General features: G+C 43.4%; 1 protein-coding gene across 2 annotated transcripts in view; it reads left to right on the forward strand.

Moving 5' to 3' along the window:
- CXADR (CXADR Ig-like cell adhesion molecule) overlaps positions 1–14297 on the forward strand; it is a 59726-nt gene that overhangs the window by 32535 nt on the left and 12894 nt on the right. The window contains exons 4-7 of one of the 2 annotated variants that reach the window (XM_070406983.1): positions 5019–5174; positions 6164–6286; positions 7256–7394; positions 10057–10240. In XM_070406983.1, the coding sequence (XP_070263084.1) occupies positions 5019–5174; positions 6164–6286; positions 7256–7394; positions 10057–10240 (602 nt within the window). Of the gene's footprint in view, positions 1–5018; positions 5175–6163; positions 6287–7255; positions 7395–10056; positions 13225–14297 lie in introns of those variants that run through there. The other variant, XM_070406981.1, reaches the window with a different exon arrangement.

Genomic DNA, 14297 nt, shown 5'->3' on the forward strand with positions numbered 1-14297 from the left:
TTCCCTTTGTTTTAGAGAACTAGTAAGGGGTTAAGCGTTTGGGGTTCCAGACTCATTTTGAACATCACTCTTCTCAGAGCAGGAACAAGAGCAGGTTTCCGTACACTTGGTGGCAACGTAGGGGCTGTCTGCTGGCAGCGTCATTGAGTGGGCACACGGGGGGTGGGGGCACTTTGTTCTAAATGGCACCCATTTGAAATATTTCCTATGGTATGAAAGCAAGTGAACCTGAATGAGGAGCCAGGAAAAGGACTCTGGTAACATCGGAAATTCTAGCTTTCTGTGTCTGCATTCAGAAACAAGGAGTTACCTTTCTCTTTTATAAATGTGAAAGCAGTTAAAAGCTGAAGAAATCTGAACTCATGTCTCAGACCCAGGCATACCCGGGATTATAACCCTGACTGTATATCTTCTCTTAGCCCTCCTCTCCAGAAAGCATTGAGTTCAGATATATCTGGAATTTTAACTGGTTCGGGGTGTCCCAAGCAGAGTATACCAGTTAATCAGACTATCAGAATTTTTTGTTTTAAAGTCCCTGTTTGATGGGGCAGGTACATTAAAAGGGATGTGATTGGCATGTATTCCCAGAAGAGGTGTGGACAAGCTCAGTGTGTGTGTGTGTGTGTGTGTGTGTGAGAGAGAGAGAGAGAGAGAGAGAGCGAGAGATTGAGATTGAGATTGATTCTGAAGGACCAGGTCCTGGGTTGAATTTGTAGGTTTCCATAGAAAGTATCCTTATAGCACAGGCTGCACGTATCCCAGAAGGAGCCCAGCTTGGACAATAGTATGGTCAAGCACACTGAGGGCAGCAGGCATGGCTGAGGGGAAGGAGGAATGACACTGTTTCATTAAACGTCACAAGCTGGACATCGAATCCCTCGGAATGGATCAGCGAATTCCTCGGAGTGGATCAGCGGGAGGCACTGACTCAGTAACCTCTCTCCTTAGCTCTGTGGGGAGTCACCAGGGCCAAGTAGACCCTGAATGCAAACCAGGGAGGGAGCCCGTGTTAAATGCAGGGTCAGAGGAAGAAGCAGGAAGTGCGTGCTAATGACTAGTGCTCTGACCCCCTGAGTGTGTCTCTGAGTCAGAGGACAGCTCCTTGTTTGTGGCGCTCCCTCCGTGTTGTCAGATGAGTCATGCTGTGGGAGAAACCACTACAATTTCCTTTGAGAGTGAGAGTTGGACAGATGCTCGTCTGTTAGCTTTTCCTGAAGTTCTGCTGAGACAATCTGTGGAGGAAAGGCAAAGTGAAGTGCTCTCGAGGGACCAGACCAGTGGTAATCCAGTGGGGTTCCTGCTTGGTTCCCTGTGAGAGGCTCTGCGTAAACATTGACGCGTTTGTGGGAAATCTGGAGATGCCCTCATGCTGTTTGCAGCGTAACCAGAGCTGCCTCATGAAGCTCCACGCGCTGGGTGGACCTGCCCCGGGATGACTGTCGGTTGCCTGGGGGTGAGGGGTGCTGTGCTGTGTTGGCAGGGCCCGCCCTGCTCCGTCAGATGCACCAGCCATTGCATGTGGATGCAGCTCAGTCATGAAGCTGAAAGGGGAATGAATGGAGAACCCACAGTGTGAACAGTGCTGTGGCCACACCAGAGCCTTTCCCCACAAACCCAAAAGGGCCTGTTACCGAGACCTTTGGGATAAGCAGGCTGGGTTGTGAAGAGTAGAGCATTCACAGTAAACAGTTTCCTGGACGTGTGGTGGCTCAGTCAAGGCTGGGATGTGGAAGCCGTTACTAGAGGGCAGGACTTTTTCTTTTCATTCTTTATTCTGAAATCACTTTAGTTTTATAGAAAGTTTCAAAACTACAAAGGAGTTCCTAAGAGTATACCCATCATCTAATTTCTTCTATTAACATTTCACAAAATCATAGTACAGTTATCAAAACCAAGAAATTAATGCTGGGGCAATGCCATTAACTAAACTATAGACCTTACTTGAATCTCACAGTTTTCTATGAAAGTCCCTTTGTGCTAGGACCAAGTCTAAGATCCACATGCGTGTATGTCTCCTGAGTTTCCTTCGGTCGTGTAAGGCCATGTGATGTCATGTCTCATTGACAATCATGATCACTGGGTTTAAATTTTATCTGATGGGTTTCTCCACTGAAAGCTTACTATTTTTCCTTCTGTAATTAAAAAAAAAAAAGTCTTGGGGAGCCACTTTGAAAGTATACAAATATTTCATTTCTCCTCAAATTTTGGCCAGTGATTTTTAGCATCTTTGCATGGATTTTGCCTGAAATTGGTGTTCTGAAGCAAGCAAAATGAGCATTTTTGGATGGATGGCATGGTGATAAAAGTATACAGGGTGGGGCAAAAGTAGGTTTACAGTTGTTCGTATGGAAAATAATGCGATAATTAATAAGTTACATAAGAATAAACTCTGTTCCACATACTCACAACTGTAACCCTTTTTCCACACCCTGTATATCCTGTTCCTTACGGGGACTTAGTGTGTGTTTCATATAGACTGAGATAGGCCACTAGCATGGAGGGATAATGATGCAAAACCTATATGGAGCATAGTGTCACTAAGTTGGTGGGACACTGGCCACCTACAGGTTGATGATGGTCATGTGCCCTTACCTGAGAAGAACTAGCGCTGCCAATGATTGCGGATGCAAATGTTCTGAGGAAAATGGCCAGGGATCCTGGAATCCCAGACCAAAGGAACATTAGGGGATAAAACTTTATCTCCGTCCCTGTGTGGTTTTCTTTCTTTCTATCCATCTAGTGTCATGGGTGAAGAGTTCATCTTCCCTGTGGTGTCATGGTTGGGGTCAGAAAGTAGGTGGGCCACTCCTAGGCGACACTCAGATACCATTGTTGGTAAAACCTTGTTCTCTTGTGGATGGAGGATGAGATCTCAAACCCAGTGGGGCCTTGGATGTCCTGAGCAGCCACTTAAAATAACTGTTCATTATGGGGTATGTTTGATACATGGGAAAGGGCCATCTTTAGCAGAGAAGATGAAGGTTGGGGTTAGTATGCTGTATCACCAGTAGATATCTGGTGTACAAAGCATTGCTTTCATGTCCCACTGTTAGTTTATGTAATAAAGGATTTATTGGTAGTTTGAAGAAACGAAGAACAAAGCTCGTCTTGTTTAAGACTCACAGGATGAAATAATTTGCAAAACCTCTTTCAATGTCCAATTCATGTGGTCTCCAGGGCAACGGATCAATCTGAAAAGGAGACAGATTTGCTTAGGAAATCAGCAATGCCATCAAATGCATCTGTTGATCCTTCGAAAACAGTACAAGTAGTAACAGATGAAGGAGAGAAATACCACCAAATTGAAGAATTATCAAGAAGTGATAGATCTTGTTGGCCAAATTGGAGAAACGGTTCCATTTACAGTTAAAGATATTCATACCATAGATGATCCAGCAATGACTGAGAAAGGAAGGCATACCAGCAGCCACATGAGTGTTCGAGCAGTGTTCTTCATCACTGTGCACCACTGTAGAACCCATTCACGTTTATTCATAGCAGTGAAAGAGTACAAACCCACCCAGGACTGGAAGAGTGAAAGTCAGCTCAGACTAAGAAAAAAAAAAGAAAAAAGCAGTCCTGCCATCTGTCAGGCTGGGAGGACAGGTCCAGACAGCCAGCTGCAGAGCCTTAGAGGGGATGTTGTTCCTCCCAAGGCCGTGGAGCTGCAGTGAACTCTAGGCTACCACTGCCTCCCCAGTGTCGCCCCCAGCCCCGTAGTTGCGCAGTTGCTAAATGGCCCTTGTCACCAGTGTCATTGCCGGTTCTCCTAACCTGCCCCAGAAAAGGCATCAGACTCGCAACTGATCTCCCTCCTTTGAGTCTCCCCTGGAAGACTTCAGAATCCCTCCTCTTTCGTCCAATGACCTCCCAACAGCTCCTACCAGCCCCTTCCTCACTGGCCGGCCGGTCTGATTTTGACCGACAACACCCTTCTCCTGGTGAGCTTAGGGAGTTAGGCTTTAACAGGAGCCCAGAAGCTGGAATCCGTGTTGTAGTCTGTGGAATACAGCTCAGCAGTGAAAAAGAATGGATTTTTAAAACACGGATCAATGTCAAAAGCCTTGCAATGAATAAAGAAGCTAGACAAAAGCACATACTGTGTTATTCCATTCACATGACCCTAGAAGCAGCAGAACTAACTGATCCTGATGAAGTCCGGCCAGTGGCTCCTGGGGCCGGGGTTGTAGAGTGAGATGGCTGCACCCAGCCCAAGGGAACTGGCTTGGGAGCAGATTGGGGTGGCGCTCAACAAGGTGTGTGCATGTGTGTGTAGGGGGTGCGTGTGGGGGAGGGTATGTGTGTGTGTTCGTGTGCGCACATGTTTTGAACATGATCAACCCACACTATTAAAATGTATTCCTTTTATTGTGTGTGTGTTATGCTTTGGTAAAGTTCACCAAGAGAATCTGAAGCACTAAGGTGTTAATTCAGTGTTGGGGTGAATTTCAGGAAATGGGGTTAGCAGCTTCTCTAAGCAGTTACCCAGGGAGACCTGGGATATAGCCTCAGCTTTACCTTTTTATCTGTAACAGTGATCCCCGGGTGGTTTGGGGTTGATGTAATGTACCAAGTGAATTGACCCTGTGGCCAGCATTTTTTATTATAATCCCCTGATTGGGACAGTAATGGCACCAGAAAGGTGTGACATGACACGTGCTCCCATGTCAGGCGTGGGGTAGAGGAGGAGGTTAGGAATGGAGGAGGGCGCTTCCTTGAGTCTGAAGAGGTGCAGCCCACAGCGTGCTTGCTTTTTCCAGGTGTGCCCCGTGGAATAAGGGACACAGAGCCGGGCCTGAGATGCCGCCAGACCTCCCTGTGCAGCGGCTGCTTCCTGAGCCCAGTCTGGCCTGTTTTGTGTTGCATAACCAATTGTAGTTATTCAGTCTTGTCAACTCTGAACCAGAACCTTGTGATAATAGTCAGCATGGTTGTGCAGCATGCTCGGTGTTTAAGAATCATTGTAAACAGAAAGTCTGTTTTTCTGAATAAAGTTGTAATTTATTTTCTCTTCTCAGTTAAGCCTTCGGGTACAAGATGTTATGTGGATGGATCAGAAGAAATTGGAAATGACTTTAAACTAAAATGTGAACCCAAGGAAGGTTCACTTCCATTACAATATGAATGGCAGAAATTGTCCAACTCACAGAAGCTGCCCACAGCACTGGTGTCAGGTACCGCCGATTAGACAGTCTGTACCGTGTGCCATAGATATGGACTTAACTAGTGTGTGTGTGTGTGTTTTACATCCCCAGATACCCTCCCTTTTGTATACAGAACAATCAAGAGTCCAAGACAATTTACTGTCATGTAGTATAAATAGATATATTTTTATAACAGTTTCACTGATTGAGATGCTATAATTGGTTTCTTTGGTATATGTTTTTTAATGATAATACTGTCAGAAAATGTTCATGATCTTAAATTAATGACTAAGTTAAAAGGAGTTGGATCTTGAAAGTTTCATGAGCCTACCTTAGTGTTGAAAATACTGCGATTTACCCATGGTATGTCTGTTACAAAACAGACCAAAAGCACCCATGTGGCACTAACTGGAAAGTTATATCACTTTGTTATAACTCAGTGGTCGGCAAACTCATTAGTCAACAGAGCCAAATATCAACAGTACAACGATTGAAATTTCTTTTGAGAGCCAAATTTTTTAAACTTAGACTATATAGGTAGGTACATTGTTATTAACTTAATTAGGGTACTCCTACCCTAAGGCTTAGGAAGAGCCACATTCAAGGGGCCAAAGAGCTGCAGTTTGACGACCATGGTTATAACTGACCTGTTATTCAAATTGGCCTCCACCTTCCAAGTAGGATTTCTCTGAGCCTCTGTTTCTTTTTTCAAGTTAAGAGGTAAACTGCATGGCCCCTTCTGACTTCTTTTGTATGTTTCTTCCATCTGGGGGGCCGGGGGGGGGGGGGCGGCGGATGGAATGGGTTTTGCAAATCTCACTGCACAAATGAACCGGAGGCGCAGTGGTTTGCCTTCTGGAGACCTGCACGTGTCTTGCCTGCCTGGCGTTGGTTCCGCACCCAGCTTCTGCCTCTCTCACTTTTGCCTGGACTGTCAAGCCTAGCAGGGTTTGCCTTTACTGCAATCTCAGCAGTCCTGTAAACATGGGTTTCCCTCTGCCCCATCTCTCTTTTCATAGAAATGACTTCCTCTGTTATCACTGTAAAAAATGCCACCACTGAGTACTCCGGGACGTACAAGTGCACAGTCAGCAACAGAGTGGGCTCTGACCAGTGCCAGCTGCGCCTGGATGTTGTTCCTCGTAAGTACCTTCCGCCGGGGGTGATAATGTTTGCTCTCCTGTCTTTATACAGTCCCCCCTCCCCCCCATTCAGTCAGCAAGGGTGTATGGAAGCCAAGTGGATGCAAACTGTGAGCAGAGCACTCTGTGGCTTGGTTAGTAGCTTTCCTGCGTCACGGAAAGAAAAAAATTACATTTTATTAGAAAAACCTTCATGATTGTAGCAACATGAAGAACATGAGAGTTGTCAAGTCAGCTCTTATACCATATTTAGCCACTGTAAGGATAAGCTATTTGGAACATCCTTATATGCCAACTCATATAGCTGGGAACATTAAACTCTTTTAATCTGGTTTGATCACATTTATGCTTAATATATATTATACAGCCCAGCTGGTGTGGTTCAGTGGTTGAGCATTGACCTATGAATCAGGAGGTCACAGTTCGATTTCTTGAAATTAATACATAAAATAGATAATACAGTTTAAAAGAAAGTTCTTTTAGTGGATTTTTTCCTTGGACCAAAAAGCTAATTAGTTTCTTATACAGACAGTCTTCGGGTTACATCGGACTCGACGTACGTTGTTTCATGGTTACATCGCCATCTCCCATTTATTTATTAAAAAAAAAAAAGTTCCGTCATTTCAACGTATGTACATGTGTGCTTTATGTTTTTTATTATTTATTTACCACAGTAAAGGTCAGGAATTGTTATCTTTCTTTTAAATTTGTGTTACTGTTTCACTTCATTACTGCTGTGTATGTGCTCCATGTGAGTGACGTAGGTGCTTATGTTAGGTGGGTTCCTGCTTAGGGTGAAAATTGCATTACGTCACCCAGTAGGAACGGATCTCCGACGTAACCCGAGGACCTACTATAGTTAATGTATACAATGGGATCAGTCTGTCAGAGTGTGTCCTTACCTTCAGTATGACTAGATAGAGTGGTGTTGTTTTTTACCATTACTTACTTATGAACATCTTATTCTAGCGTCAAACAGAGCTGGAACAATTGCAGGAGCTATTATAGGAACTCTGCTTGCTCTCATGCTCATCTGCGTGATCATCTTTTGCTGCCATAAAAAGCGCCGAGAAGAAAAATATGAAAAGGAAGTTCATCATGATATCAGGTAATTCAGTGACACCAGAGTTGATTAAAGTGTAGTGTACTAAATTTATTATGTCTAAAGCATTACTTCTCTTAACCATCCGAAACATTTGCCCCTGTGAGAACTGGATAAAAGCTAAAGCTCTTCCCTTCAACACATTTGAAAGCTCTTACTTTCCCTGGCGAGTGTGTAGATCCAATCAACCTCCATTAGGCTGTGCCCCCAGTCCCTCTCCAGTTCTGGGTCCTATTTTAAGAACCACTACAAAATAGCTTATCTCAAAACCATTCGCCCTCTCCAAATCAAGTACAGGTATGGCATACTCCAAAAAAAAAGAAAGAAAATAGACCTAATTACATCAAGTGACAGAACTGTTGGTAATGTGATTTTTAACAAAATATTCTAAACCAGAAGATCTTAACTAGAAGTGTATGTTCGATTATTGAGCTTTAATAAATAACATGTGACTGAGTAACACCCAGGAAATTGACATTTGGTAGGTATGAGGTAGGATCTGGGCACTTGCATTTTTAAAATGCACCAGATGTAACTCAGTCCTTGGTGTGAAAATTCTTCTGCCTGAATTCCTGTTTTTTTTTTTTTTTCAGACTGGAATCTGCTGTTTTCAGCTACGGTCTTAGATCAGTAACTTTAGTAGCAAAAAGGATTTTTTTTCTTTTTTGGTAGAAATATATCTGTAGGTGATAGTGCTTTAGTAACTACTAGAGGCCTGGTGCACGAATTCATGCACAGGTGGGGTCCAGCTGGCTTGCTCCAATGAGGGCGATCGGGCTGGGCCAGCCAGGGGGAGGGGACACAGGCGGTTGGACAGCCAGCCTTGCTCCCAATCAGGGCGGGGCTGGCTGGGGGAAGGGGCCACAGGTGGTTGGCCAGCCGGCCCCACCCCCTGGTCAAACTCACAGTCGAACTGGTCGAGGGGACAGTTTGCATATTAACCTTTTATTATATAGGATAAAGTGTTACATGACTGTAATGAGATTATCTTGATGAGTTGTACTGGAATATGAACATATTTGAGGTTTGTTCCTTGTAAGACATTATAAAATCATAAATTTTTGTAAATACTGCCTTTCAGTATATGAGAAGTTCTATATTCTGTAAATGATAACTAAGGGACAAATACACAGTTTGTGACATTATACTTTACTAGAGGACCGGTGCACGAATTCGTGCACAAGTGGGTCCCTCGGCCTGGCCAGTGATCGGGCCATCGGAGCTAATTGAGGCCGGCCAAGCGGAAGGGACCGCGGGAGGTTGGCTGGCCGCAGGAGGTTGGCTGTGGGAGCGCACTGACCACCAGGGTGAATCCTGTGTTGAGTGTCTGCCCCCTGGTGGTCAGTGCGTCATCATAGCAACCAGTCGAAACGGTCACTTAGGCTTTTATATATATACTAGAGGCCAGGTGCACAAAAATTTGTGCACTCGGAGGGGGGGTCTCTCAGCCTGGCCTGTGCCCTCTCGCAGTCTGGGACCCCTCAGGGGATGACCACCTGCTGGCTTAGGCCCGCTCCCCGGGGGATTGGGCCTAAGATGGCAATCAGACATCCCTCTGGCAGCCCGGCAGCCCTCGGGGGATGTCCACTTGCCAGCGGGGAGCAGACCTAAGCTGCAATCGGACATCCTTAGCGCTGCTGAGGAGGCAGGAGAGGCTCCCACCACCACCACTGTACTGGCAGCCATCAGCCTGGTTTGTGGCTGAGCAGAGCTCCTCCCATGTGAGAGTGCCCTGACCACCAGAGGGCAGCTCCTGCATTGAGCATCTGCCCCCTGGTGGTCAGTGTGTGTCATAGTGACCAGTCATTCCCAGTCCTTCTGCTGTTAGGGTCAATTTGCATATTACCCTGTTACTATATAGGATAGAGGCCTGGTGCACGGGTGGGGGCCGGCTGGTTTGCCCTGAAGGGTGTCCCGGATCAGGGTGGGGGTCCTGCTTGGGTGCCTGGCCAGCTTGGATGAGGGGATGATGGCTGTTTGCAGCTGGTCACACCCCCTTCAGGGTGGGGGTCCCCACTGGGGTGCCTGGCCAGTCTGGGTGAGGGGCTGCGGGCCGTTTTCAGGCTGGCGGGTGACTGAAACTCCCAACCTGTCCTTTTTTTCTTTTTTTTTTATTCTGGGATTTATTTACCTTCTATGGCTGTCACTGGAGCTGAGAGCTGGCTTTAGCTCTGAGTCTCAGCTGCTGAAAGCTGGTAGCTGGGCTTTATTTAGTTTCTATAATTGAAACACTGTTGCAACTCCAGCTCTGAGGCCCGGCTGGCTGAAAGCAGGTTTCTGGGGATTGTTTAGCTTCTATAATTGCAACATAGTTGCTTAGAGTGCAGCTCAGAGCTGGGCGGCGGCAGGTGGGGAACTTTGGCTTCCTCCATCACTGGAGCAAGCAAGCCTCCTGTTCGCTTCAGCTGCCTGGCTGCCGGCCACCATCTTGGTTGGCAGTTAATTTGCATATCGCCCTGATTAGCCAATGGGAAGCGTGTCAGAGGTATGGTTAATTACCATGTTTGTCTATTATTAGATAGGATATAGATTGTGCTTGCTTTTTTGTATGTCACACACTTTTATATACTTCGTTCTTAGATAGCCCCCACCCATGATTCATAGGCTACACAATTGTAGGTTTCTAGAAACTCATTCTTTCAATTATTTTGGGATCTTTGCTTTCCAGGGAAGACGTGCCTCCCCCCAAGAGCCGGACGTCCACAGCCAGAAGCTACATCGGCAGCAATCACTCATCCCTCGGATCCATGTCTCCTTCCAACATGGAGGGCTATTCCAAGACTCAGTATAACCAAGTACCAAGTGAAGATTTTGAACGCGCTCCTCAGAGTCCAACTCTCCCGCCCGCTAAGGTAGCTGCCCCTAATCTCAGTAGGATGGGAGCGGTGCCGGTGATGATTCCAGCCCAGAGCAAGGACGGGTCTATAGTATAGGGCCTCCGAACCTCTCTCCTCTGTGCTCCACACCTCTCCTCTTCTTTTGAAATAGGAAAACCTATTTTGTTCTAAATTTTGCTACCAGCCTCAATAGATCAAAAAGTGAACCAAAAACTGTAAGAAACATACTTCAAAAAGTTGTGTTTGTTTTTATCGGAATAGTATAGGCATTAAAGTTACTAAAGACAAATTTGCCATCTGAAAAAGATTTCTTAAAGAAGTTGATTTTGTCAGTTTCTAACTACCAATACTTAGTAATATGTAGCACTTTGGATATGAAATCATAGGAGAAGATATTGGTGAACTTACATATACACCAAGTTGATACTTGAATCATCTTAAAAAGTAGTACTTTTTCATTCCTGCCATTATTTTTTAGGATGCCTTTCTCAATTAATTTATGACCCAAAATTGGCAAAGAAGCATTCATGGCAAAAAATTCTTATAGTCCTTTATGTTTGTTCCTTGAAAACTCTAAATGTGTTTGGAATAGCTCTAGTAACATAGAAACACTCTACAGGGTTCTAGAAAATACTAGTTCTACTTTCAGGTCATTCATAAGCCTTGTCTATGGAATGATTGCTTAAGTATTTGACTGATGGACTGTTGGCAACAGGCAACAGAGTCATAGTAAGCTCTTTTATATGCTAAAGTAAAGGAGCACCCATGGATTTATTTAGCAGGTTTGCTGTCACTACATAGAGCAATGACACTAGGGATGGTAGTGAGGGTGGATTTCAGCGATGAGCAATCTGGGGTGATCTCCAGAACAGAGACCCGCCAGAGCAAGGATGGGGAATCCTGCAGTTCCCAACCACATACTGGCTCTCTGCATTAGGTGATATTTTTCTACTAAGAAAAAAACTATAACATTTATTATTGGACAGATACAGATTGAAATTCCCTAATTATTGGTTCCAAATTTTTAAGAAGTTCAGCGTTTTGTTGTCATTTTTGGATGGTGTTGCATGTTATACGTTCCAGAAACATGTAATCCTAAGTCTACCTTCCTGAATGCAGTTTCTGGAGGATGTTCCTTCATAGGCTCGGAATGACGGAGCGCATTGTAAGCTAGTCGGTGTCCTTCGCAATTCTGCCTTCCAGACTTGGGAGGACGCACAGTTGCTATTCTACTGCCAACCTGTCTGTGCAGTTGCAGAAAATCCAGTTGAGTTTTGAAAAGTTTGAGTCCTAGTTTTGTGAAAGTGATTTATTCTTAAAAAAAAGAAAGAAAGGAAAGGGAGTAAAAGGAATACTCCCAACTGCCAAATGTGTTAAATACTGTTTTAGTAGAAAGTAAATTTATTGTATTTCCCTTAAGATTGCAAGGGAGTGTGGATATAGTAGAATGAGCCAGCAGTTTCTTTATAGTAAGTAAGGTCTGCAATAAATTATTTCACTAGCTCTAAAACCTGTTCCCTCGATTTTGTAGGGAGTTGGTTTCTGTTCATCTCTTTGGGTGCTGTGGTGGTTCATGCGGCATTAGAAATTAATGTTGGCATGACTTTCTGATTAGTAAGAGTATTGTGTACACTTTTTAATGGTAAATTTAAGCGGAATGTCTGTGTAATGAATTAGTGTATGGTTTTACATATTCGGAAGCCTTTTTTAAATAGGGTTTTAACCTCACACAATATTGCTTTTATACTTGTGTTAACAGTTTCATTTGTGCCTTTTGGGTCATTTAATTTCTATTATGAATTTCTGGTGCCTATGAGCTAGCTATCACCTGAAAGGTGCTTAGAGGTGAAGGTACTGTTCCTAAAAATGCATCACTGTGACACCTTCCTATCCTCAGACTTCAGTCTTGCCTCCTCTTTTCTGTTCTTTTTTGTATGCAAATTAACAGACTGTGTTATCCATAAAGACTAAAATTTCAACATCCCCAACACTCTTTGGCTGTGTTTCTGATTTTATAATAGTAACTATTTTTGAACTCCAGATGTCTGGTCTGTTTTATATGAATACAAATGTATATACAATAGTACTAAGAAATACCAGCACAAACTCTAAGAAACAACTTTTGGTCTTTATTAGTTTTCATGCACTGAAGATTATGCTATCAATCTAAGTAGAAATTACTACAAAAAATGGACACATGTAAGGCTTTCCTTGCCTAGACTTCGTAGTTGGTCTAGGACCGTGGTCGGCAAACCTCGGCTCTCGAGCCACATGTGGCTCTTCCACAAAATACCACGTGCGGGCGCGCACATACAGTGCGATTGAAACTTTGTGGCCCATGCACAGAAGTTGGTATTTTGTGGAAGAGCCACACTCAAGGGGCTAAAGAGCCACATGTGGCTCGCAAGCCACGGTTTGCCGAGCCGCAGTTTGCCGACCACTGGTCTAGGATATAGCTACAAATAAGTCAGAATCTCTTCCAGAAGCACCTGTACCCTAAGAAACAACCTCACAAAAAATCATTTGTGTATCCTGTACAGACCTATCGGGCGTGATGACATTTAGAGGACAGAATTCAGGTTTAGGCTACGTCTTCAGCTACTCTCATTGTAAATTTCAGTTAATCCAGAAGTCAGGTAGTTCTGCTTGACCCATTAAGGGATTCTCACTGATAATTTCATTTAAACCAGAGATCAGATATGTATTCTGGAATTATATGGTAATCATCAAGCAATTCAACAAAACTTGCTATTCGAGCATTGCCATTGGAGCTTACCAGCATCAGCCAAGGATAGCACTGCGTCTTCGAGGCAAAAGCAATTGATTCCACTTTACACCTGAGAGACTCAATACCATTTTGTTGAGTTACACAGGATAACTTGAGAAGCAGTGGTACCTTAGAGGCCGTAGTTCTGTGCTTTAATATGTAGTTTACGGTGTTCTTTTATTCTAATATTCCCCTGTTAGAAGGCCAAAAAATAAAAATAAAAAAATAAAAATCTGCCCTGGAGTTGTTACAATGGAAATACAGCCAGAGTGTGTCGTAGGGGAAGGTTAATTCAAGAAACACAATTAGATTATTGGTATGAATTAATATCTGATTTTTATGAAAAAGATAATTTTCAAGATTGAGTTTCATAAATTAGGAGCAAGTAAAGGGGCAAATAAACATTTTGATTAAATATAAAAAGAACTCGTTGCATGAAGTTAGACATCAAATTCTATAATGGATGGCTTTTTAAAATAACCATTCTCTGTCTTTCTGTGTGCGTGCAGCATGTAAATCTGAAGTTATGTGAATGTTTCAAGTTTTTCCTAATCTCTTTTCACCTCCACAGTGTTTAGGGCTTTCAGACCCCTTATTCCAGTGTGAACAGAAAAGGTCCATATTATGTGCTTAATGCTTTGACGTGTCGTGTAAGGAGTAGTTTGTAGAAAACGTTGACACCATTTTAACTTCTTAGTGGCTTGTGACATTATATATTATATATATATATGTACATACATCTTTGTAATATTCTGTGTTTAGTAGTATAAATGTTCTGGGCAAGTTTTAATATTTCAAATGCCTTTGGGTAGTCTTGCAATAAAGGCAACATATTCTGCAGTTGGATTTTTTACTTGTTTGCCTATTTTGACACTAAAATATGGTCCATAACTGAGCACAGATTCTACTTATTCATGTTATGGAAACAGGGAAGAATAATAAAATTTGTGAATTGCAGTTCTGCTTATCCTATGGATAGTAACACCAGCAAATATGTTATCTTATGAGTAACACCAGCAAATATGTTATCTTATGGATAGTAACACCAGCAATATTTGCTTTATCTGGCTTCTTACTGTTAATCAAGTTTTACAAAGTACCCTGTTTTGTAATTTGAGGGGAAAGTACCTGTTGGGATTGGTGTTGGTCACGAACACTAAACTCTCCAATCAAGGAAGAACTTTGCATTTTTCTACTAAGGAATTTAATGACACAAGTGTCAAGAGAACCACAATTCACTGATTCACTTATTCTCATCCCTTACTGTGAACATTTGTAATAAATAAACTTGTACTACTGAGAAAA

This window comes from Myotis yumanensis, unplaced genomic scaffold, assembly GCF_028538775.1.
Source record: "Myotis yumanensis isolate MYYU_CA2020_CCGP unplaced genomic scaffold, mMyoYum1.0.hap1 SCAF_2, whole genome shotgun sequence".
In the NCBI taxonomy this organism is placed as follows: domain Eukaryota; kingdom Metazoa; phylum Chordata; class Mammalia; order Chiroptera; family Vespertilionidae; genus Myotis; species Myotis yumanensis.